This window comes from Genypterus blacodes, unplaced genomic scaffold, assembly GCF_046128005.1.
Source record: "Genypterus blacodes isolate CSIRO-AG114 ecotype Tasmania unplaced genomic scaffold, CSIRO-AGI_Gbla_v1 ptg000021l_1, whole genome shotgun sequence".
NCBI classification, from domain to species: domain Eukaryota; kingdom Metazoa; phylum Chordata; class Actinopteri; order Ophidiiformes; family Ophidiidae; genus Genypterus; species Genypterus blacodes.
In genome coordinates this window covers 2,756,404-2,781,485 of record NW_027466834.1, presented here as the reverse complement: position 1 = coordinate 2,781,485, position 25,082 = coordinate 2,756,404, and the positions used below count along the sequence as shown (strand labels likewise).

Below are 25,082 nucleotides of genomic sequence, written 5' to 3'. Positions count from 1 at the left end.
AACACTTATCATCTCATATGAAACAGTGTCAAATATTACACTATCATATACAAAATATGTATTTACATATCTGAAGCAAATTATTTAAATATATTCAAATAAATAACCAATTAAATACAATAATGTCAACTTTGTGTGACAACAGAAAGAAAGACATGGACCTCAAATGATCATAAGAGGTGAGCAGACTTCTCACTCATCACTCTTAATTTACTGTGAGTTCATACATTTGTTTAGTGCAAAATGACTCAGTCAAGTACGACTTTTAGGAAATTTCTCTACATTAAAAGGAAAAAAAACAATCATCAATTCAATATCAATTAAATCAATTAAATAATAAATGCATCATAAAGAGTATAAAAATGAATAGTATAAAAAAATATAGGCCTTTTCTTCACACATTCAACTACATGAATCTGATAGCATAGCTCAATAATCACAGGAATTGAGTTGGATGTGTAACTTAAATCCTCCTGAGACCTCTACAGTAACAGTCTTTCGGCACAGTGGTCTCTAACTTTAACTTGCAGCTTTCTATTGCGCCATGAACCTTATTTTATTCTAAATGATCAGATCCAAGAGGTGTAAAACTACTACTAAAGTTCTCAAGTGTTTTCTCAAGGCTACATATCAAACCTCAATTCTTCTGTACCTGTGTTGGCACTGAATGCTTGATCATGCTATGGGTATAAACTCTCTACCATGAACAAACACAAAGTTTGAGATGCCAAATGCAAACAGTTTACACTCCTACTGGATATGTTATCATTTTTAGCTGCCAGATCATTTTTTTTTAGCTTTCATGAGTAATCTAGTCTGTTTTGCACATGCAGTATGTAGCAGTAAAACATTGGAATGTCACAACTATGACCATAAAAGTGCTGATTAGGTAGAAGAGAAACTGAGCCTCCCGTCCATCAGTGCAAGTCTCTTTGTTTCACAGCTGGGAATGTTGTTTTTCCACAGCCTGAAATACACAAAAGATCCACCACATTGTTTTAATTATAAATTTGGACAAAACACACATTAAAAAACGATTTAACAGGCAATGTAGGAGAAGTGTAGCATACAAAATACTGTTATCAAGCAGCTGTATACCGTAATTCAAAGCGTGCCTTATATACACTATGACAGCAGTTTAGGTTTACCTGATGAGCTGTACAGCAGGACAAGACTGTAGAGCTCTAACCAGGAAATTTGCTCCACAAACACCCACACTATTGGCCTCCAGACTGGAAGAAATAAAAACATACACATGCATATCTGTAAAAGCATAGATGACAAGGAACTAAAACATGAAACATTCAAATATATCATAACTGTCACTCCAACTAATCAACTAATCAACTAAATAAACATATACAAATAAAATAATACATTACACCAGTGGTTCCCAATGTGGGGGCGCGAAAGAAAAAGTTTGGGAACCACTGCATTACACAATTTAATACAATAACAACAACAAAACCACTAATACTACTAATAACAATAATGATGAACTCACTCCAATCTAGTCAGCCTCCGACAGAGAGGCAAAATGTTGGCCAACTCCATACCCACATTATCACCACAACGATTCCATCCAAAACTAGGGGAAAGGAGAGAGAGAGAGAGAGAGTCACAAATAATGGAGGTGAGAGAGAGAGAGAGAGAGAGAGAGAGAGAGAGAGAGAGAGAGAGAGAGAGAGAGAGAGAGAGAAAGTGAAAGAAAGAGAGTGAGAGAGAAAGGGAAATGGAAAGACAACTATTCAATTCTTTTCAAACAATCACTCTTGGCTCTATCTTCTAATTAGAAGTTTGAAATGTAAAATATAATGTTTACTCACAATCTATTACATATTACCATTATATAGTAATGATAATTGAGCAATGCAAACTTTTTGACCATCTTTTAAAAGTATTAAGGGTGCACTTGTGTGACCAACAGGCACAAATTCTTGGCTCCCAGAGATCCGGGGATCAATCGCTGTGCACAGAACACTGCTGCTTGGTTGTGTCTGCCAAAATTGTCCGTGTCAACACACACGCACGCACGCACACACACACACACACACACACTATGATCCCTGACTGATTGGGGAGCCTTCACAAGAGGGGGTCAGGATCTAAAAGGAAATAGCGAGACATTCTCTGTCAAGCTCTTCTGGCTGAGGAACAGAGGCAGCTGCCAATGCCACATGATATGGAGGAAGCACGGCTGTCTACGCCCCCCACAGGACACTGTGTCACAAGCACTGCAAGGGCACAGGGAACAAGGCGCACAGAACAGAATGAAACACATGATTAAGCATAGAATCATCAGTGCAGTTGATATGCAATGTGGTCAGGAGTCTTACTTAATCTTCCTGAGGTTCTTCATGCAAGCTATTGCTTTGGACAGACTCACTGAGCCTTCATAACCTAGACAGTTTTCTGACAAACTAGGAAGATACAAACACATATAAGCGAGAAAGAAGAGCTCAGGACCACTCGAAAACAATTTCATAAACATCACTGTGGTCTATGAATGTGTGTGTGTGAGTTACATACTTGAGTACAGTAAGGTGTGTCAGTAATGGTAGAACAAGAGCCATCCTGGCAGCAGTGATATAACCAAGTTTGTTGCGGGACAGACTGGAGGACAGCAGAGACAGACATTTAAATATGCACAGGAAAGGATCTTTACAGCAAAATCTACTACAACTATCTACTACAAATGTCTACAACATATCATAAGGTAATGGCTAATGCACTGGAATTACAACTGCTTGTAAATGTGGTAGTGTTTATTGTATTGTGCTTAGTTATGTAGAAATAAAATCAGCATGTTACTGCTGACTCCTTACTGGAGCTCCTCCAACTGACCACAGCTCCTCAAAGCCTCGAGTAGCTTCTCTCCAGATTGATCACCGACATGATTCTCTGACAGGCTGGAGAACAGACAGACAGACAGACAGACAGACAGACAGACAGACAGACAGACAGACAGAAAGACAGGCAGACAGACAGACAGACACACACACACACACACACACACACACACACACACAAACACACACACACACACACACAATTAGAGGTCTCCCGCAAACATAAATCCGGAAAAGGTCCTGACCCAAAAGGGAGCAGCGGATAGTCTGATGGAACATTAAATAGACCAAAGCATAATAGCTACAGTATTATCCTGCCTACTTGATCTTCCTGAGGTTGGTCCAGGTAGGAAGGAACCTAGCCAGCTTTTCCACCCCTATATCAACCATCTTCCAGCCCTCCAACCTAAAAACACAAGAGGAATGATGTGGAACCTTTCTACGAGACAAAGTCCTGTATATAAAATAAAACATGTATTCAAAGTAACATTTGATATGTTCTCTTCTCACAAGGAGAGATGGACAGTGTGAGCATGTCTTATACTATATGCAGAATGCCACTGCATGTGTGTGTAAAACTCACTCTATCTCTTCCATTTGTGTGAGACCTTCCATGGCAGCCAAGAGAATGAGCACACCTTCTGCAACACAGGGCTCCTCCCCGGAGGCAATCTTATTGAGCCTAAAACACACACACGTAAATAGAGAGAGAGGGAAAAACGAATTTGCAGCTGGAAACATAGAAACATCTCAGTTATATCTCATATCTTCAGAAATGATACAGATGCATTCATACACAGTTGATACTTGGCATGTGTGTTCAGATGGTGTCACTCCCAACGAGACACTCTTCAGGGCTCAGCACTATGGGAGAGATTATCTCCCTCCTGGGAGGGAATCATTTCCTGCTTATTTATAATGCTGTGGATTTACAGGTGATGACATGCAGGAATGGTGAGCAGTTGACTGATACATGGTTGCAATGTGAGCTGTGAAGTGGTAGTTTTGGCAGAGAGAGTGAAACGATTAGATTATTAATGTGGCATTAGATATGCTTGAGTATCGTGCAGCTCATGTAACTACAGAAGCGGAAATTGAGTTCTCCACCATGTTGTCCACAAAGACTGAGGACTACTTTTGATTAGAAGCTCATTTTTTAACAACTTTTACATTTTGGCCTTGGGTTTTGAAATGTCATGGAATCAAAACGATTTTTTCCCTGAATTCCTTGGGTCTATCCACATCCATCCATATGCCACGTCCATATGTACCATACTAAACTTTTCTCCATTTTGAATTTTTTTCTGAAACACTTTTTTGTGTGTGACTATTCCAACAATTCTGGATGGAATTGTACATGTAGAATGTTTGTACATTTGCTTTTGTACAATTGTACACGGTATTGGGATGAACCTCTACAGCATCTTAAGGGTTACTTTGTGCAGACTAATAACTAACTTAAGTCTAATACAGTTAGTATTACAGTTATTAGTGTTTCTCACTTTAGTCTGTGGATAGAGGTGTTCTTCCTTAGAACCTGGACCAAACACTCCCTGCTGTCTGCATCCAGATACACTGGGCTCAGACTGTGTACACACACAAGGGGGAGGGAGAGAAAAATATATATAAATATTTTTTTTTCATTTTATATTTAAGTGTTTTATGTATTAGTCATACAGTTCGTGTGTAGGTGTGTGTATTACCAAAGTCCTTCCAGAGTGACACACTGTTCCAGTGCTTTCATCAAGAGCAGCCGACCAGTCAATGACCACATACAATGGGACAAACTAGAGAATGCAAGACAAACAGCAAGTACTTTCACCATGTACTTCTCACTTCAAGCATGGAAATCACTTTTACATGTTGGCTGTTGACAGTCTCATATATATTAATGGCCACTGATACGCTATATAAAGCTGTGTGTTAAGTGATACTGTATGTAGAACTGCATGCTTACTTGACTGATCGTAAACGGGGCAACGTTCTGGCTAAGAGCTGGGCTGCTCTTTCACTGATCATGTGACCTGACAGACTGTAAGAGGGGAAGAGGGTGAGATTTAGAATTTTATTTAGAAAACACAGATTCTTGTTTGTGCTTGCATGAAAAATGTGTGACCTAATGTCCATTGAACAAAACCAGCAATGCATACTGAGCTGAATCATGCATACATTTTTTAGATTAAACTGATCCATGAAACACTTGACAATGACTTTGACATCCTTCAACTCATGAATAAAAATGTATGTTGAATTCATGTTATAGAATGTTCCCACATTATTTAATAGTAATCAGTCTATCTATCAGAGAGGATTACATTTTGTATTCTTGTTTAATTTACTCATCACTTGTTTTTGTTTGTCTCAAGATATATGTGTAACACGCAAATAAAGCTATTACGTTGATTCAGCTGCTGCTATAGTAGCACAAACCTCACCTGAGAAAAGGAAACCGAATCAAAAGGCAAGAGTTATGATGAGAAAGACTTAGGTGGCAAGTATTACAATTGGAGTGTTATTGATTATTAATTAATGTGCAGCATATCAAGAAATTAATTTCCGAGAAGTGTAGAGTACTCTTGTACTCACTACCAAATTACTGTATATGAATCACTCACTTTACGCACTGAAGACTTGCTGATTGCAGCAAGGCCTCTGACATCTGCAAAACGACGTCCTCATTCCGCTCTTTGGAACAAACACTGCAGCAGACAAAAATAGGTCCATACTAAGCCCAAAACTATGCTTAACCAAAATACCAATTACAAGTGGAACGTGCCTAATGTAAATGTAAAAAAATATTTTAAGTCTCACCCGAGGGTGGTGAGATTTGGCAATGAAGGCAGGACAGAGCACAGAAATTCAGCTCCCTCAACTCCCAGGCTGTTGTAGGTCAAACTTAGGACAAAATGAGCAATATTATTATACCTATACATAAATACATTTATTGAACATAGAGATGAAATGTTATTAGGCAATCCAGTGGAATGTTGTTTTATCTATCAAAATGTGCTGTATTGTTCATCAGATTATATACTGTACTAACTCCAGCTCTGTCAATGAAGGACACCTCAGGATGATACTGTTCATCGCTAGAAGCTGGTAGCCTTGTACAACACAGTCAACAAGGCTGGGAGGAGAGGAGAGGAGAGGAGAGGAGAGGAGAGGAGAGGAGAGGGGAGGAGTAATCAAAAAATATGGCTTATAAGAAACAATCTCTTCTGTTACTGTCACATATTTATTACGGAGCTATGGGTAGTATTTTGAGTCTCTCAAGTACACAACATCAAAAGTCAAGTTCCTGTTGAAGTCAGGATGTAAGTGCTTTTTGTCACTGTCTCCTGTCCTGCGATCTCTCTATGTTCAACATGACTTTGCCCCATGGCGACATGGAACTCAAACTAAAGCGCTTCCAGTGAAACCCTTCCAAAGTTAAAAGGCATTGTTCACAATGTAAAAGGAATTCCTGGTGTAAGTAGACATCGTTCGACTATTTTCATTTATCAAACGATTATGTATCACAATTTATGAGTGATACCTGATTTTCTCTGTAGCCAATGATGGAGCTTGATCTGAGGAGTCACAACTAAAAACACAAAGACAAATGAACAAAGAAATGCATTTATATCTATTTGTGTTACAATGCGTTACATCAAAAACAAAATTCAACATATACTTCATACTTAGTAATGATCTGTAACTGCATCCTATTCAAACTTTTGTCAAGACACACAACCAGAATTGTTTGGTACCTGACTATAGAGTGTTCAGTGGACTTGATCAAGGACAGGTTTAGCGTGTTTTGATGCACACTGCAAAGTAAAGACATTTGGTAATGTTACTCAAAGCACCAAAGATTTTCCATACAGTACATACAACTTTGATGTAGGAGATTAGACTGTGAGTTTGTATTTCTCACCCAATAGTGTGTATGTTACTGTTGAGGTCCAAACAACGACACACCAAATTAACAGCTTCCTCAGACTTGATCCAACACTCCTCAATACTGACAAAAAAACAACAACTCTAAGTATTTACAAGTAGCATTTACAAGTAAGACAACAAACATTTTGGACAGAAACAGGAGATGAACGTGACTTTACATTTGCCTGTAAAATGACAAAGGCTGAACATTATCCTCATATTGATTATGCAGAGATTACATGGAGAATATTACTCTAAATGTAATCAGACATCTTCTCTACCAAAATAAGAAACATGCAACTCATATGTCTGTGGCCGAGATTTGGCTCCAAAGTGCAAACTGTAGAGTAGGGATCTCTTGCCACTCACCTGATATAACATTTTACATTACTGCTGTTCAGCAATTTCACTAAAACTTCAATCCAATCCAACTGGACCAAATTGTTCTTTAACCTGTGGATCAAACAGGGAATTATAACTTCATTTCATACTGTAAACTATGAGACATTAGCCTTGTAGTAATTGACAAAACAATGCAAGAATGAGTCAGTCAACAGATTTGACTGATCCAGTAAAATTATTTGAAAGAGTTTCATTAGATATTCCCTGGTTTACAGATAAAAGCCTAATATACCAAGTGATGTTTCTGGAAATTCCAGACAACAACAAAAAGCAATTATATGCTTATTTAAAAATAAATGGAATTTGTTTGCATCAAGGGTGTTTTTTAAACTGCAGTATAAGGAAAACTGAGGTATTTTCATAGAGTGAAGTCAATAAAAGAGAGAAAGTTTAGATGTACTCACTCAACTCTGGTCAAAGTGGGACAATTAGAGATGATCTCTGCTAATCTGGCCACATGGTTCAGTTTTAAACTGCTCTCTCTGAGACTGGAGGGAGGAGAAAGGGGATAGCGAGAGAGAAGGACATATTTGAGAGAGGGGGATGGTAGATTGAAGTCTGAGTCTGAGTTGTGTTAACTGTGTAAAAGGTTAATTGATGATGATGCTGCATGACCACCATCAAGCAAACCACTGCATAATAACAAAGTAGAGCTTTCAACTTGATCATTGGTTAGCAGTCATACTTCTATCCTCAGTGATTATATACCTGTTAGCTTCCTTAAACACTACAATACTGACCTTTTAATTTCACTTTATATCCTTATCCTACCTTAGAGTTTTGTCATAGTGTCCATGCTGTCCAAACCAGATGAGACACCTCTCCTCTGTTCCCAAACTACCAACAGGCATCAGAAAGTCCATGAGCAGTGACACAAGCAGGCAAACCAAAATCATCATGCATATACACTATACATTTATGAGTTTCATGCAAAAAGAACTGTTTTATTTCTTGTTCCATTTTTTTCCTGGAAAATGTGATTCACTGACTATCACCTGACTTCTACAGCAGAGACGTCATCAGAGATTGACAGTGCAATGGCCACATCTAATGCCCCCTGCTGGGTCAAGCAGTTGTTGCTCAGGCTGTGCGTGGAGAAACATTTCAGACCATTAAGTGTTATTGTTTCATTAACCTGATAACGATAAATTGCTTTTCATTTCTGTGATTTATCAAACTTGATACATCTGTGATTATCTTTTGCTGCCTTTGGTTTTGTCACAATAAAAACATTAACCAAATGTATTCTTTTACATTTCACAATTCCATTGATTTTTTTGGTTCTACACAGAGGCTATAAATTAATGTGACACTGATAATGTAAAATATAAATATTGCATAACACGAGTGTATCTGCAGTTATCTTACCTGACAAAATTCATGATTTTGAGTCTTGGTAGAGAATCCACAAAATACTTGACTCCTTCATCTTTTAAATGATTTCTTGATAAACTACATTCGAAAGAAAGAAGAAAGCAAACATGCCAATGGTATATGAGTGAGTCAAAGTGTTGATATGTATGAGTCTGTGAGAATGTGTATGGCCCATACTCCAAGTCAGACAGTTGAGGACCCTGCTCGAGGATCTTCAGCAGTTTCCCCACATTGTCACTGCTGAGGTTAAAATTAGTTAACCTGTGCAGACAGGAAGAGAGAGACAGGCAGTCAGATATTCTTCTTTGATCCATAACAAACAACAAAGTAGTAGCTCATATCATGTATGTGTGCTACTCTCAAAAGTTCTATGTGGCATTCGTTTAATAAAAACATCTATCCAAAATGTGTGTTTCATTTCAAAATGTCCAACAGATTTGCATCAATATCAGTGAACAAAAAGTGTAAATTCACATATTTTCCTGATATACTACAAATTGAACATTTTTGTTGAACATCATTCCTTGTTGCTTGAGAGTTTCATTTCTAGTTTGTATGCAATATGTGCCAGCTCTGGTAGAATTTACTTTAATTTTCCTAAAGAAAACAATGAGCATACAGGTTTCATCTATCAGATGCACATACATCCTGTTTGGACAACCCATTTGACTATTGTGATGTGTAATGCTGTTTCACTCTTCCTCTTCCTGTATTTCCAGTTCTGTTAGTTGTACAACCTCTAATAAAAAAAAGCTTAAGATGGCGAATGACAGACCTGCAAGTGGTCTGTTCTGCCTTCACTCTGTCAAAACAGATGAAGGATTCACCTTGACACCTGAAGGAGAGTGAAAAGCAGAATTTACTACATCAACCATTACCAAATGAAATTAATAGATGATAAAACATACAGAATGTGTGAGATGAGATAATATTCTTTAATCATAATTGTAGAGTAAAACTAGATCAGTTTGTTGATGAGAACAATAAAAATCCAAACTAGTATGGCCTAGATGCAACTTGGGTAGTACCTGAGCTCCACTGATGTGATTCTTTGATTGTCATTCAAACATGTGGCCAATGTTAGTGCTTCATTTGTAGATACGATGCAGTGGCTGACACTGTGTAGGATTAATTTTAGATATTAGAGCTAATTTAACACAAATTTAAGTAAATTGCGAACAACAACATGAGTAATTGTTCATTCTGATTATACTGTATAATGTACTCATCAACCCCAAAAGTTGCCAAAAATGATTCAGGGTGATGTGCACTTACTTGAGCCTCCGCAGTGATGCCATCTTGGGCAGGACTTTCAGCAGTTTCTTGATTGCATCATCTTTAAGTAAGCTGTGAGACAAACTGGCAGCAACAAAGCAGTATAAACACGTTTGTTCCCACGTGACAAAAATGTAACAATTAAAGCAAATTGATCTTACTCTAGCTCCAAATTGCAGCGACACTGGACCAATCTCCTGCACAGTCTAGTCATATCTGCTGGAAGGAGGCTGCTTTGGTTCAGTCTAGAGCATTAAGGGGAGAGGTGTTCTGTATTGTAGGTGGTGACTTTTAGTAAAGCAACACAGAATTGACAGCAACATACATAAAAGTCTGGAAAATGTATCATTAAGTGTATTATGTCTGTTGTTGTTGTTTTTACTCTTCATCAATCATCAATCTGCTGTACCTGAACATTTTGAGCACCTGTTCATCATCTCTGAAAAAAGGGTCGCAGAAAATGACATAAGAATAACAATAAGAGTGATAAGAATGACAGCAGTTTGTATGGAGGTATTCACAGAGGCAGGTGTGCTACCTTGTGTTAGGCTTGAACTTCAGGATCACTTGCTCTCTGCCTCCATTACTGTAAAAAAAAAAAGACACCACCAGATATTTTAAATTTGCATATTACATGCTTATATACTGTATATATATATATATATATATATGCATTTCTTGGCTGTTGCTATTCTTACCGACAGTACTGCTTCTGCTGTTCAATAATGAAAAAAGTTATAAGGATTACCAGATATGAATTTCTGTTAGGTTGTGATGGGAGCAAAGAGCATGTGCCAACATCGCCACTCCCTCCATGCTGATGTCATTGTTGCTGGCGCTAAAAGCATGCACATACACACACACCATATTATTATTTCTTTACTATTGTATTTTTCATTTTTATTATGTTTGTTGCTTTCGACGAGCCTTACTTGATTTCCTGGATATTGTTTAGACGTCGCAGTTGATCCAATAGTTTCTTTAGAGCTTTGTCCCCTAAAGAGTTACTGGACAGACTGGCAAAAAGTGTGCGGGGTGAAAATAATGTAATGACATAAGAGAGATTCAATTGTATGATTCTGCATGGACAGCTAGTTAAATCAAGGAAACATGAGCAAATTGTGAATCTCAATAATAATAAAACCTATTTTATGTTTTATTTAATGAAACAGGATCAATAGCATTAAATCTAAATTGTGTTTTGTATCTGATATTGACTGTGAGTTTGTCCATGAGTGTGAAACTTACTCCAGGTGAGTGATGCCTGAAGATGGTCCCAAACTCTTCCACACTCTAACCAGGTCAGCAGGCAGCAGCCCACAGTAGCTGAGACTGACATCACATGACATGACATGACATGACATTATCATCATCGTCATCACTATTGCCAGGTACTTCATTAATATGATTAGTGTTTATGTCTTCATACATCACATCCCATTTTATACCAGTAAAATCATAAAACATTTGTACGAATGAATAAACTATTTTCTTTCGCACACTTCCGAATGATCGTCATCTGTATTATTTTCCATATCTGTTGTGTTACAGAAAACTTAAAGTATAGTATGAAGAGCAGTGGAATTGTGATAATAAAAGCTTACATACCAGAGCTTTTTATTGATTTCTTTTGTTGGTTGGTCTTTTCCTATAGATGATACTAAAGAAATGCGATCAGGACTCTGGAGTCTGAAACAATAAGAAAGACAGACATCATCATCATCATTACAGGTATTATGTGTATATTATTTGTATTGATACATACATGTTGTACATGTGATGGTACATGTGCATTCTTCTGTTTGTATTTTTACCTGATGTTGAGCTCCATCACAGCAGGATAAGCAGACAGCAAAGCAGTAAGAACCAGCAAACCCTCTATTGATAGACAGCTGTGATTCACCCTAAGAAGAAAGGTGTTGCATTGATGAGGAGTATCAATATCAGTATGGAATAATATATAAGCACTGGGTATCCGAACTTACATCATCTTTTTGGTGATGCAGTGCCTGGACAGAAACTCAGCCAGTGACTTTAGAGTTTCCACATTCCACTGGCTTCCAGATAGACTGGTGTGCACAACATATGTGTACACACAAAGAAAGAACAACACATACATAAATTACTTCATTAGCATTTGATTTGTGCAGAAATCAACATGACGTTTTTGTGTGCGTATAATGCTCCTCTTCTAACACAGGAAAGAAGCTTCACTCTGATCGCCTGTAGTGAACCTTGCCCTAAAAATAGTAAAAAGTAAGACCCATATAAACCGCCATCAAACAAATTGGCGGTTTATATGGGTCATGGCTGGTTTCCATTTTAGATTGGTGCATTAAAATCCAACCAAATGAATCAGTCTATAAACCGACAGGGGAGAACATTGTCTTGCTGCTAAGGGTCTCAATGATGTTGTGGATTTGTGCTTGGGTTACTAACTCAAGAATAGACAAGGCAGGGCCGCGTGCCAGTGTCTTCATTAGACTTTGCATTTCTGTCTCGGTCCATGACTGGTTCAATAATCTGTGAAAAAAGGGCACAATACACTCTCAACAAAAATGAAACAACACAGACATAACAATAAAGAGTGATCAACAGTGACAGTGAATGCCAGTCAGAATGGATGCAGCTCTGCAGCTAATCAGAATTTAAACTAAAATGAGTCCATTCAACATTGTTCAAAGTCGTACATCTACCATAGACATTTTACTTCAAAGGAGCAAAGTTCCCCAAGGAAACTGGCTACTTGGGTAATGATTACATTGGGAAATGATCAATATTTGATAACAGTAATAACTTCTTACCTGATGGTTGGCTCAGATATACATGTCTGGCTGATGAGACAGGAAATATACATATTAAAAAAGACTGATGGAGTGTAGTTCATGCAATATTTGTTTTTTGATAGCATAGGTTACAAATTCCATGCTTAATCGTTGATAATGTTTATGTGTTAAACTAACTAAATTATAAAACTCACCTCTTCATATCAGAGTTTGGGAAGAAAGTTACTGACACTTCTTTCATGCCACTGCCAAAAGAAAATACACAGTAATTTCAACAAGTAACAGAATATATGTAACTGTATTTACAATTTGCACACGATACTGTTTCTTGACTGTAAAGTTTGATTTCAGCCACCCATCATGTGAAGTTATCAGTAATAATGTTATTTCATTAATGTTGAAAAAATACTTTGCATATAAGGATTAATATAACTGAAAAAGTCATTATCAGTGCAACAGTGTAATTTAAGGTCAGTTGTTCAATGCACACTTTCCATCATGCAGTATGTTTAGTGTTTATATGTAGCGTGAGAATGAGTAGAATATATACATTTTACACATGGGACAAAGTATAGTTTGCTGGAAGTATGGTCTCCATGTTAAATCATTGCAAACATGGTGCATTAAAAATGTGTTGTGAGAGTGTGTAAGGTCATACTCAGCCTGAAGATGTTGGAAACGTGAATTCAATTTCCCAATTAGATAAACCACTCCTTTTAGGGAGCTTTTGTTTCCACCCAGCCTGTAAAACATGGACATACACATTTTGATAATTTCTTTAAAATCACATAAAGAGTAAGGCAGATATAAACACAATACTAGAATAATAAAACCCAAACTCAACAGTGCAATTTAGACAATTAACTCATCACATTACCACATAATCCAATCAGAAGGATGCACTTACCTAACAGAGTTCAGTCTTGGCAGTTTAGTGCAAATATCAGCGATGTGTGTGATCCCTTTGTCCGTCAGATAGTTGTCACTCAGACTGCCAGACAAAAATAGAGCAACAAAATTACTAGAAAATGACAACAAATTAGTTAGGTGTAATATTTTAGACATGAACCCAAAGATTTCTCTTGTCGGTCATTTAAACTTAACCTACACAGAAGTATTATTTTTAAATGCACATTGTTTAACTTGGGCCTTAAGCCTCAATCTTCCATCCTGGTCCATGGGGGATGCAACATTGAGTGTTTTTCAAATCTACCTGCTAAAACCACCGTTAATTTTCTGAATCAAGAACAGAATAGAATCAGAACAGGTAGTGATGGAGAGACATCGAGGATAAGTTTTTCATTATTGAAGCCATTAAAACAGCCGGAAAAGAAAACATACTTGAGTTCAGTCATGTCTGGACAGTTCTGTAGAGCTGAGGCCAAACTAGCAGCCCCTGTGTCAGTCACACTGGTAACACAGAATCTTGGAGAGATAAGAAAAACACATTGTATCGTGGTGTTAAATTGAACTGGCTTTCTTTAATTTTTGATTTATATGATTATGGTGGTTTATTCTAGGAAAGGTATGCAGCATTTAACCTACACCACTGACCTGACCTGAAAGATATCAAGTCAAAGCCAGATGCGAAGCGATATTAGGAAAACATCCGTCAACAGGATAGGGTTTAACCATATTTCACATTAACAAGCATTCATCATCAAATTAAATTCATGATCAGAACACAAGGTATAATCAATCAAGGTGCTATAATGGATTGGAAAGTAGAGCAGTGACTGGCAGAGTCAAAGGAAGAATGAGAAAAAAAATAGGAGCTTACTCTAGCTTTCTGAGGGTTGTGAAGCTGGGCAAAAGGGATGACAATTTCTCAGCAAACTTGTCATCATACTTGCGGCCACGAAAACTAAAGACACAAATAGTGAAATACATTTGTGCAGGCTTCTCATATTCTTCACATAATGAAATCTCAAGGTAAATGGCTTCATAGTTTAAGAATAACTATAGTGACGAGAAAGCAAGTAGGGTCTGATCAAGTGGTTAAGTAAAGAAATTACAATGTCAATGATGATCAGCATTTGTACAGTGTGTTGTATAGGGTTCAGTCCAGTTGTTTAGTTTGGTGATTTCTGTGTACTTGGTTACATGTATTTACCTGAGGCAGTGAATGTACTGACACCTTGGCAGGACATCTACACACTCTGGCTCCATTGAGCATGCTCTAAAGTCTAAACCAGTGCTCAAATCATCAGCTGAGTTAACCACGAACGCCAAAGCATCTACATCCTTCGGTAATAGTCGAATGTTGCGCAGCTCCATGATGGGTCTCATACCCACAACCTTCTTGGCCAGTTGGCAGTCCTGGCTCTCCTGGATGCAGTGACAAAGCTCCAAGATCTGAGTAGAGAAGTGAAATGACGAGAGAAACGCTATCAATGGTCAAACTTAGTATGGTGAAATTTTGCATCATTTAGATTTACCTTTGGTCCAGTCAGTGTGTTGCTGAGAGATATTTTTTCAAGGAGTTTAAGGACAAAGCCTTGTCGTTTTCTGACCCAATGTTGGCCTTTAGCTCCACCAGACCCCTTTGCTAATTGAACCAAGGCAGCAGTGCAATGTGTGGAAGCTAGACCACATAAATACAGATGCAGAGAGTCTGTAAATGCTGTCCTCTGCTCAGACCTGGTGGTCCATCGAGTTTTAAGAGTAAATCTGAGGGAAAAACAAGGAAGATTACATCAACATAAACAATGGCATAACTGATCAATTTTCACATGAATAGAATTATTAAACTAATATCATATTTTAGATATTAGATATTTTTAAATACTGGTTTATTGTTTGGCAACTTTAACACAAGATCAACAAAATTGTTTAAACAAAAAAAATCTAAACAATCCCTGCTGTCATATCATGTATGCTGCCCTACTGATCGTTATATGGCTGTGATTGCTCAATCCACACTGTCATTTATTGGACCAATACTCAGCCTCCTATCATGGAGGAAGGCCAGGCATAAAGTGTGATCAACTTTGACAATTCAAAGTAAACTGCATGACTTGTTTCTGATGTAATTTGGGGACTTGGTTTGGGTTAAAACTTAAATGTGGTTCAGGCTTCCACAGGAATGTGAGATTAATTTTTATATGAAGTATATGAGTATATGAGTTTTCAATTCTCCTATGGATCTCTTTTCAATAAACCAGTATGGCAGACTGAAAGACTGCCGCTATCTTTTATATAAATATCTATGTTTCTTTCAACTTCTATTTGGATTTTATTGAAAGATGCTTTAATTTAAATGGTTGCCTCTTCCTCAGCTCTGTGTCACTGAGTTCAGCACTGGTCATGATTCTGAGTGCAGCCAGAAACTCCTGTAATGTCCGATGAATGAAGCAGTAGGCACGGACAAGCATTCCATCCTCACATCTGTGTTCCACCTGACAGGAAGAGAAGTGATGTGACATATTGCTTTGGTCAGGTATCAGGTATCATCTCACAAATGTCTGAAAAAGGCATTCGTACAAAATACAAACAATCAAAAGTTTTTTGATTTATAACTAAAATACACAATCTGGTTGTAGATTTTATTGGGACACACAACCACATTTTACCTGAGTGAAAATCCCTGTCCTTGTGGAAAACTCCAAAACCCCTTGAGGAATGTCTTCCTCCCTGAAGAGAATCTTATTTTCCAGGAAACCCCTCCAAGCCAGCTGACTGAGCTTACACAGCTCACTTCGCCATTGACTCAGAGCAGTCAATAAATACCAAGGACTGTGCAAAGAGACAGAAAATATATATTCAATTTGCATAAGTACGGAGGCAGTGGCTCAGTGGGTAGAGCTTCCGCTTGGGAACCGGAGGGTTGCCGCTTCGAGCCCCTGCTGAGGCGCCCCTTAGTAAGGCACCGAACCCTCAATTGCTCCCCCCTCTGCGAAGGGTGGTAATGTAATGTAAGTTGCTTTGGATAAAAGCGTCTGCCAAATGATCGTAATGTAATGCATAAGATCTCAATTCAATCAAATGCAACATTCCCAGTTATCTGAAGAGCTTGTTTTACAAATCCCTTGTTTTGCAATGTATATATGTATATCTGATAGACAAAGGAGAAGAAATCACCCTTTAGATTCATTAGCCAGTCTAATTTGTGGAGAGAATGTCTGTTGTCCCCTGTGTTTTGTTGATTAGGCTAAATATCAGTAATCAGTTCAGTGTTTCTGTGGGCCTCTACCTCTGTGGAAGTGTTGTGGTCTTCGGTTCATGGTCTCTTCCAGCATGATTAAGGTCACAGCTCAGAAATGCTCCAAGGAGAGTGAGGTAGGCTTGTGTCACCGTGGAAGGCATCTGTAATGATGAGAATTGAGCACTGTGAGGAATCTCTTCTCTTTCTCCTTCCTCTTGTTGCTTGTGACTTCCTCCTTTTCTATCCTCTGCAGCCTGTACTCCTCTGTCTACTTTTCCTTTCAATTTATTTCTTCTTTGCTCTGTCCGTCTTTGGTCCTCTTCAACTGTACGTTCTTGTCTTGTCCTTTCTTGTTTCTCTTCCATCAGTAAATGTTCCAGACACATACAGCAAATATTGCAGAGAGCAGGGAGGGAGGACATGGCAAGAAGATGTTGGCTTGAAAAAAGGAGATCCACAGCCCGCTTACCCAAACCTTGGTTTGCTGATTGACCTTTGCAAAAGAAATGTAGATTAGTTCAACACTGTTTCAAAATTAAGTAATACATTTTACAGCAGTTATATACACAAAGACTTTGGTGTGCATTAGAAGACCAACACTAAATATTAGAAAAGAACAACACATTCCTCAATGTGAATGGTTACCTTTTATTCTAAAGAAGTTCTCAACATACTCCTTAATCTCTCTGTATTCCCACCCCAGCAGGTATCCCATTTTGTCTGCCGTGCCTTCCAAATCTGTGACATCACGTATACGACACGTGATCACTACAGTACATCCTGGAAGCATCTGACGACTTAACAACCCTGAGATGAGGTCTGCAACAGGCAGAAGGCTTTTTGGGTCCAGCAGTGCTTTGTTTCTCTCTGCTTCTTTTCTAGTGATCTTGCTGTGAAACTCATCATAGCCATCCAGCACCCAACAGCTTTGCTCTGGATTGGAAAGGAGGTAATCCAAAATCGCTCTCTGCAAAATCAGAAAATATGCTGTAGCCCAGATCACACATTCACTCAGACAATATACTTTATCTATGCAACCACTTTAATTAAAAACACCAACATGTCTTTTGCTGTCTCATGGGAACATGTGGACCAAAATGTTAACAATAATAAAAAGCAACCACTGAGGTTTAAAATTACAAAACTAGATTCAGAGACTACATTGTCTCATGTTAAATATTTAAAAAATGGGAGGGTAAGAGAGAGACTGAACGTTTTGTGGTGTATTTTCTCACTGAAGTGGACACAGAAACCAGTACAAATTTAATAAATCAAGATTATTTAAAAAAGCAAAACTTTTCTGCTTATACTACAAGGAAGAACTTTACCGCCCAGCCAAATAAGAACACTGACTATGCCTTGTGGAACTCCCTGACAGGGGCCATGGACTACAGACGGGCTACAAACACATAAAAACTACACTACAGGGGGTTAATGACTAGACATTAAGCAATTTGATCACACTGCTGATACTGCACTGGAGTGGACTTGAAACTACCTTTTCATCTTCGTCGCCTTGTGGAGGGAGGTAGTATCGGAATAGCAGCTCAAACAGGGAGAGAGGATGGGATAGTAGGTTGAGTTGACGAAACTCGAGCAGGACAAAGAGGTGGGTTGAAGGGATTGGACCCTGGGTAATAAAAGAGAAGAAAGTGGATGGAAACAGATGACGGTATAGAGCAGGGGTGGGGAATCTACAGCCTGTTTGGTCTTTGGTCCAATTTTGGCTTTCTCGATGGCGGCATATATAAGTAATTATACTGTGATCATAATCCCCCTGTCAGACCGGCAGATCGCAGCGCAAATTTTGAAGCGCACCCCCGTCAACAACAGTTTTGTGTTCAATCGCAGCACAGATTTCATTTTGTCTGTCAACATTGAACTGATATTACAATTTACAAGATAATACAATTTAGTCATATTTTGCCAAAATTACCACAAATAAGAATATAATAAGAAATTGGACCCATCCATGATATGGTCAAATACTTAACTATCAACTAAAAACAATTGCCCAGCCCAGATACATATAAAGTTTAAAGAAATGTAGATATTTATACAGTACATTCATTGCCATTACAAATGAAAACAAAAGTCAACTTACCAGACCATGTGCCCACTGCTGTCCTAAATGAGACATGAGCAGAGTTTTTCCAGATCCAGTCTGGCCGACCAGAACTGTCACCTCTCCTGTAGACCCCTGAAGGAAGCTTTCCAAAGTCAATCTGGACTCTGTACACCCGTAATCCCCATCAGAGTCTATGTATTTGTGGAAGAAAATAAACAGTATAGGGCAGATTATAATGAAAGACAATTTAGGGAATGTTCTTTGCTCAAAACACCACTAGTAAAATTCTACACACAAAAAGTATATAGCTCACTTTGCCAAGCGGACTTCACACTTTAGAGTCAAGCATATTTCCTCCATCAAAAAAATACTGATATAGCTAAACATATTTTTAAGTGTGTGAAGAGTCTCACTCAAGAAAGCTATGCTGGGGTGGCATTGCTCAGGATGGTAGATCAGCCATCTAGTAGAATAAAGTATATTCCTTTATCCTTACCTGGTGTTCTGTTCCCTCTGTCAGCTGGCCCAGGGGTTTCGTCAGGCCTATCTTTGGCTTTGTTCATGGTTCTTAAACCAACCCAAACATCTTCAAGCTGGATCTCCTTCACTAGGTTTTCTTTCAGTTGGTCCCACCTCTTCAGCAGCAAACCTCTCACTGCTGAGATGTGATTCTCCCAGTGGTCTGTATGAGCAGATTGAGAATGACTGGGTCCTATGTAATATGTACACAACATCCCCAGTGGTGGGAAGATAACAAACTCAAATGTTTTGGACTGCTCACAGACTACAAGCAAAACAGAACTCTATGGAGCCAGCTTGACTCCACTGAATTTAAGGAAGCAAAAAGAAGATTTGTGCCCAAGGGAACTGAAATTATGCAACTGCTCAATGTGTGGCAGCCCAAAAGCCTAAAGACGATGTGACTTCAGAGTATGTGGTCTAAAAAACACCAATTCATTTTTTATTTCAGCCAACTAGTCTGGCTACACTGCAATTAAGGTGAACATGCCTTATTCTGCTTTTGGTTTTTAGTACTGTCTGAGCAAACCCATACAGTGTCTTGGTTAGCCTACTATTGCTCTGCCAAAGACTTGCTGGAAGGACATTATGAAGCTGCTTATTCTATGTCAGTTTGAACAGATCAATCAAAGTAATAATTCATGCCAAGAATGTCACGCTGGCGGGCACAGTTGTACACGTGAACGTGGCTACTGTTAATGTGTTATGTTATGCATATGCTGTACCAATCCGTGGCCGTTTGCTGATTTGCTCCTCTGAAGGCAGTGATGAGGGCTTCTCATCCATTTCACTGGGTTCTGAAATTTCACGTCCATCTAAAGTACAAAGAAAACACACACAGTGAAAACTGGATTTTGTATGATTGCAATCAAACAAAAGTGTCTTTAAATGTTGTAACTGGAAAAATGACTCGTCTTTGGCCCACATTAGTGATGTCATCATCAAATGCAAATTGTAATAACTAGATCACTGTGACTCTGATCATTGTGGTAAGAAGTCCATCTTTCACTTTCACTTTTTACTTATTTACAAATTATGAAGTTCTACAAAGAAAAGGCTACATTGTCATTATAGAAATGTATACGGATGAAACCAGATTTAAATCATACGTTAAAACTGCAGCTGATATATCCTGGACAGAGTGCTGGATAAAGTATTTAATAGTAATATATTATATATATATATTTATATATATATATATAGTAATAGATTATTTCCAGCAATGTCTGAGCCTCAATTTGCATTGGGTGAACCAGCAATGCAAATTCCCCAACAGAAGCTGCATGTCATCCGAAATAACTCAGTGAGTGGCACTGAGATATCTAAGCTCCAAGCTCAAAGAACACAAGATCAGGTTGATCATTCAAATCACTGGATGCAGAGCAAGATGCTTCTGAAAATATTCTTACATACAAATAAAGCATGAAAGCCAATTATAAACACTTCATATAGTGTATATTGGATGCATTTATGCAAACCACCAACATACACCCACACTCTGTCACTCTGTCACAAACATTGACAGTCATAAAATGTCCATTACCTGTGTTTTCAGGAGACAATGGTTCTATACGTGGAGATATGGTACCATATGCTGCAAAACAGACAGACTGTTAGCAAGACTGACAAAACACAAATAGGCAAGAATCACTTCACCTATATCACTTAGTGTATTTTTTTTTAACATTAAATGTCTTAAAAAGGATCAACTCAAGGCAGGAAGGTAGCAAGTAACTACTGCTGCTCTCTATTTACATGTCATATTTGAAGCCACACCCCTACCACTGTTGAAACAGAGGGTACTTTACATCAGCTGTGAAATGGCGGGTTAAAGCTTTTTGCATTAGAGAGAAGTGTTTTGCATTCTGAACAATTCAGTAACACAGAAATAAAAATAAAATCTTATTTCATTGCATTCATTGCATTCCTTCCTTACGGCCTACTATTGCTCTGCCAAAGACTTGCAGGTAGGACATTATGAAGCTGCTTATTCTGTGTCAGTTTGAACAGATTAATCAAAGTAATAATTTATGCCAAGAATGTCGAGCTTGCGGGCACAGTTGTACACGTGAACGTGGCCACTGTTAATGTGTTATGTTATGCATATGCTGTACCAATCCGTGGCCGTTTGCTGATTTGCTCCTCTGAAGGCAGTGATGAGGGCTTCTCATCCATTTCACTGGGTTCCGAAATTTCACGTCCATCTTAAGTACAAAGAAAACACACACAGTGAAAACTGGATTTTGTATGATTGCAATCAAACAAAAGTGTCTTTAAATGTTGTAGCTGGAAAAATGACTCGTCTTTGGCCCACATTAGCAATGTCATCATCAAATGCAGGGGAACCCCGAATTTAAAAAAAAGTGTAATAAATAGACGTTGATCATTGTGGTAAGAAGTCCATCTTTCACTTTCACTTTTAACTTATTTACAAATTATAAAGGCTACATTGTCATTATAGAAACGTATACGGATAAGACAAGGTTTAAATCATACGTTAAAATTGCAGCTTATATATCTTCGACAGAGTGCTAGATAAAGTCCTTAATAGTAATATAATATTGATATAGGTCAACTGTAGGTTTTCACCCTCCTCCCATCCGGCAGGCGTTACAGAAGCCTCCGCTCTCGCACCAGCAGGCTCAGGAAGAGTTTCTTCTACGAGGCGGTGACCCTGCTGAACTCTACACCATTCCCCCACTCAACTCCATCCTCCCTCTAGCATCATCTTGCACTCCACTGCAATTTGCACAACTTTCTGTTTGCACTGATAATTTCCATTTCACTTCCGTTTTGCACTAAGACTCCTTGCACTATTTATTTACATATCTATTAATTTATATTTATAGTTAGTATATATAGTATATATAATGTATATAGTTTATTCTGTATATATTCTGTATATATTCTGTATTCTGTATATATAATAGTACACTTTTGCACTTTCTGGTTGGATGCTACTGCATTTCATTGGCTTGTACCTGTACTTGCTCACTGACAATAAAGTTGAATCTAATTTAATCTAATCTAATATATACATATATAGTTATAGATTATTTCCAGCAATGTCTGAGCCTCAATTTGCACTGGGTGAACAAGCAATGCAAATTCACCAACAGAAGCTGCATGTCATCCGAAATTACTATAAATAAAGTGAGTGGCACTGAGATATCTAAGCTCCAAGCTCAAAGAACACAAGATCAGGTTGATCATTCAAATCACTGGATGCAGAGCAAGATGCTTCTGAAAACATTCTTACATACAAATAAAGCATGAAAGCCAATTATAAACACATCATATAGTGTATATTGGTTGCATTTATGCAAACCACCAACATACACCTACACTCTAACTCTGTCACGAACACTGACAGTCGTAAAATGTCCATTACCTGTGTTTTCAGGAGACAATGGTTCTGTACGTGGAGATATGGTACCATATGCTGCAAAACAGACAGAGTGTTAGCAAGACTGACACAACACAAATAGGCAAGAATCACTTCACTTAAATCACTTAGTGTTTGTTTTCCCTGTTAAATGTCTTAAAAAGGATCAACTCAAGGCAGGAAGGTAGCAAGTAACTACTGCTGCTCTCTATTTGCATGTCATATTTGAAGCCACACCCCTACCACTGTTGAAACAGAGGGTACTTTACATCAGCTGTGAAATGGCGGGTTAAAGCTTTTTGCATTAGAGAGAAGTGTTTTGCATTCTGAACAATTCAGTAACACAGAAATAAAAATAAAATCTTATTTCGTTGCATTCCTCTCTATGTTTAACTTGACCTTAACACACAGCAATGAGGGCATTCTGTACAAAAAAAATCTATTTTAGTAGAAGACACATATAGTAAAGTCAACCCTAACTTTAATTACTTCTTGGGATGGATGTTTATGTTGTGTTTCACTGTCAGACACATATGTCAGCACCCATTTATGACTACATTTTATACTCACTGGTTGGGTTTCCGGCCGCTGACATAAGCCTGGACTCCAGATGCATTGGGATGTTCTCACATAACATACACACACTCTGCACGAAGCTACAACAAACTGTAGCATTTGCTGTCTTGAAGTACTGCAACATGTTTAAGATGCATTCTGTCACTGCTGACGGCAAACTCATGAGGATCGCTTCATCAGTGTACTTCTGTGTATCACGGGGCATCATGCGGAGCAGCTCCATGATGACAGAAGGTGACTGAAGTCTTAGGATATGGAAAAGTTCAGTGGATTCCTGATCCAAGACCGAGCACACATTTTCCTCCTCAGGGTCAACCTCCTCTTCCATGATCAGTCTCCATCAACTGGGATATAAATATGCCTATACAATACAGGCATGATTACACACAGGCATTTACATAAAAATAGACTCCAATACATCTTGGATTACTAAGGACAAATAGTGACAGCAGTAATACCACCCAGAGGAACTGAATTCTGATTCTTAATTCAATACTCAATCCAAAATACTTACTAATGAATTCATACAGCCTATACCTAATGGTTATAGCAATATATCCAGGTTGTAAATGATAGAGTATACCTGCACAACAACAACAAATAAAGGACACCAACAACAATAACAACAACATAGTAGAGTAGAGTTTATCAAGTGGACATAGGGCAACGACTAGCGGCGTCGTTACATCTGACACGCCCACAGACACACAGACCATTTCGAAAGAGTTTTTTGTTTGTTTTAACTCCCTCACGAGATCTCGAAATCAAAATATTAACTTGCCATTCGTTTCCACTCGCTTTTGTTAGAAACGTTTGACGTTAGAAACGTTTGACGGCCATTTGGCATCAACGATGGGCGCACTAAAGGTCATCTGAGGTAACGAGCGTCACGCTACAGCGGAGCCTGAAAAGCTGCTCACGAACACACACACACTCACAGTAAACGGGACTGCACGAATGACTTCATTTATAACTTACTGCTAGTTAGTTTCTGATTAGATGATATTAAGAGATGAATTAAGGACTCACCGATTAGTGTTGATGCAGTCGGCATTATCTCGGCAACCGTGCAGCCTGAATTTATAGAAAACGAAAGTAAAGAAACGCTAAATGCTTTTGGTTTCGTTTCGGAGCCTTCTCTTCAATAAAGAGTGTCTGTGGGTATCGGATACGTATGCCAAAAAGTGTATGTAGCCAGAAAACACTGTATTTGGACAACTGCGTTAGCATGTGTCATGGTCTGACTGACAAAGATAGATAGACAGAACAGTGCAATGACATTATGATGACATAGCACCGACCAGACAAATGATCCTCGTGGAGCAGATCTGGGAGATTGTACACTGTAATGAAATGATCCAAGGAGACCTTTATTCTGAAATTATACGCTTGAGTGTCGTGTGGGTGTATGTATGCCTTTACTAAAAGGATATAATCTGCTTTTCTTATTAAATAAAATGTGCGTGTGTTGTGTATGAGTTCTTGCTTTCCCGTACATTTGACACAGACATGAGCAAAGTGTCAGTATTGCAGCTGTGACCAAACTCCATACAATAATTTTACTTTCTTGATTTCCTTGATCCTGCAATCACCCTGTGCTGAAAAAGACCACAGGCAGCAGTCCCAAGAAAGGACATAGCAGCACCAACCAAATGGAAATTACTTTCTCCACTGGAATACAGCACAGAGGATTGTGCATTTGCCAAAAGACGAGAGAAACATCCCGATTAGGTCCACGGCTATGTCTATGTCTATGTGTTTATGTTAGCCGGATATCCCGAAA

At 38.3% G+C, this 25,082-nt stretch overlaps 1 protein-coding gene across 2 annotated transcripts; it reads right to left on the bottom strand.

Moving 5' to 3' along the window:
• Nucleotides 1-1,654: 1,654 nt before the first annotated feature.
• nlrc5 (NLR family, CARD domain containing 5) lies at nt 1,655-24,497 on the bottom strand. Of its 2 annotated transcripts, XM_076142075.1 has the most exons (54): nt 24,329-24,497; nt 23,294-23,660; nt 22,730-22,780; nt 21,453-21,542; nt 20,882-20,932; nt 20,064-20,153; nt 19,316-19,501; nt 18,856-19,010; nt 18,250-18,381; nt 17,397-17,718; nt 16,800-17,244; nt 16,180-16,342; nt 15,875-16,005; nt 15,046-15,277; nt 14,721-14,962; nt 14,388-14,471; nt 13,949-14,032; nt 13,515-13,598; nt 13,266-13,349; nt 12,802-12,852; nt 12,626-12,655; nt 12,261-12,344; nt 11,807-11,890; nt 11,636-11,725; nt 11,430-11,510; nt 11,070-11,153; nt 10,754-10,837; nt 10,570-10,659; nt 10,360-10,407; nt 10,231-10,260; nt 9,983-10,066; nt 9,822-9,905; nt 9,575-9,664; nt 9,322-9,381; nt 8,724-8,807; nt 8,541-8,624; nt 8,168-8,257; nt 7,944-8,009; nt 7,577-7,660; nt 7,140-7,223; nt 6,766-6,852; nt 6,599-6,658; nt 6,385-6,432; nt 5,893-5,976; nt 5,661-5,744; nt 5,465-5,548; nt 4,807-4,881; nt 4,553-4,636; nt 4,352-4,435; nt 3,433-3,531; nt 3,172-3,255; nt 2,826-2,909; nt 2,530-2,613; nt 1,655-2,420 (listed from the first exon to the last, which is right to left on the bottom strand). In XM_076142075.1, the coding sequence occupies exons 2-54, from the start codon at nt 23,625-23,627 to the stop codon at nt 2,333-2,335; spliced, it is 5,655 nt and encodes a 1,884-aa protein (XP_075998190.1). In that variant the 5' UTR covers nt 23,628-23,660; nt 24,329-24,497; the 3' UTR covers nt 1,655-2,332. The 2 variants fall into 2 exon arrangements, with proteins under 2 accessions (XP_075998190.1, XP_075998191.1); XM_076142076.1 differs by lacking the exons at nt 21,453-21,542; nt 22,730-22,780.
• Nucleotides 24,498-25,082: the final 585 nt, after the last annotated feature.

What these genes read in the sequence shown, in the direction of transcription:
- nlrc5 (XM_076142075.1), bottom strand. Translation starts at nt 23,627, where the DNA reads ATGGAAGAGGAGGTTGACCCTGAGGAGGAAAATGTGTGCTCGGTCTTG. An exon ending in CAGCAAACGGCCACGGATTG is followed by an intron (nt 20,933 to 21,452) that starts GTACAGCATATG and finishes TCTGTTTTGCAG; the next exon opens with CATATGGTACCATATCTCCA. An exon ending in GTCTCTGCTGTAGAAGTCAG is followed by an intron (nt 8,010 to 8,167) that starts GTGATAGTCAGT and finishes GCCTGTTGGTAG; the next exon opens with TTTGGGAACAGAGGAGAGGT.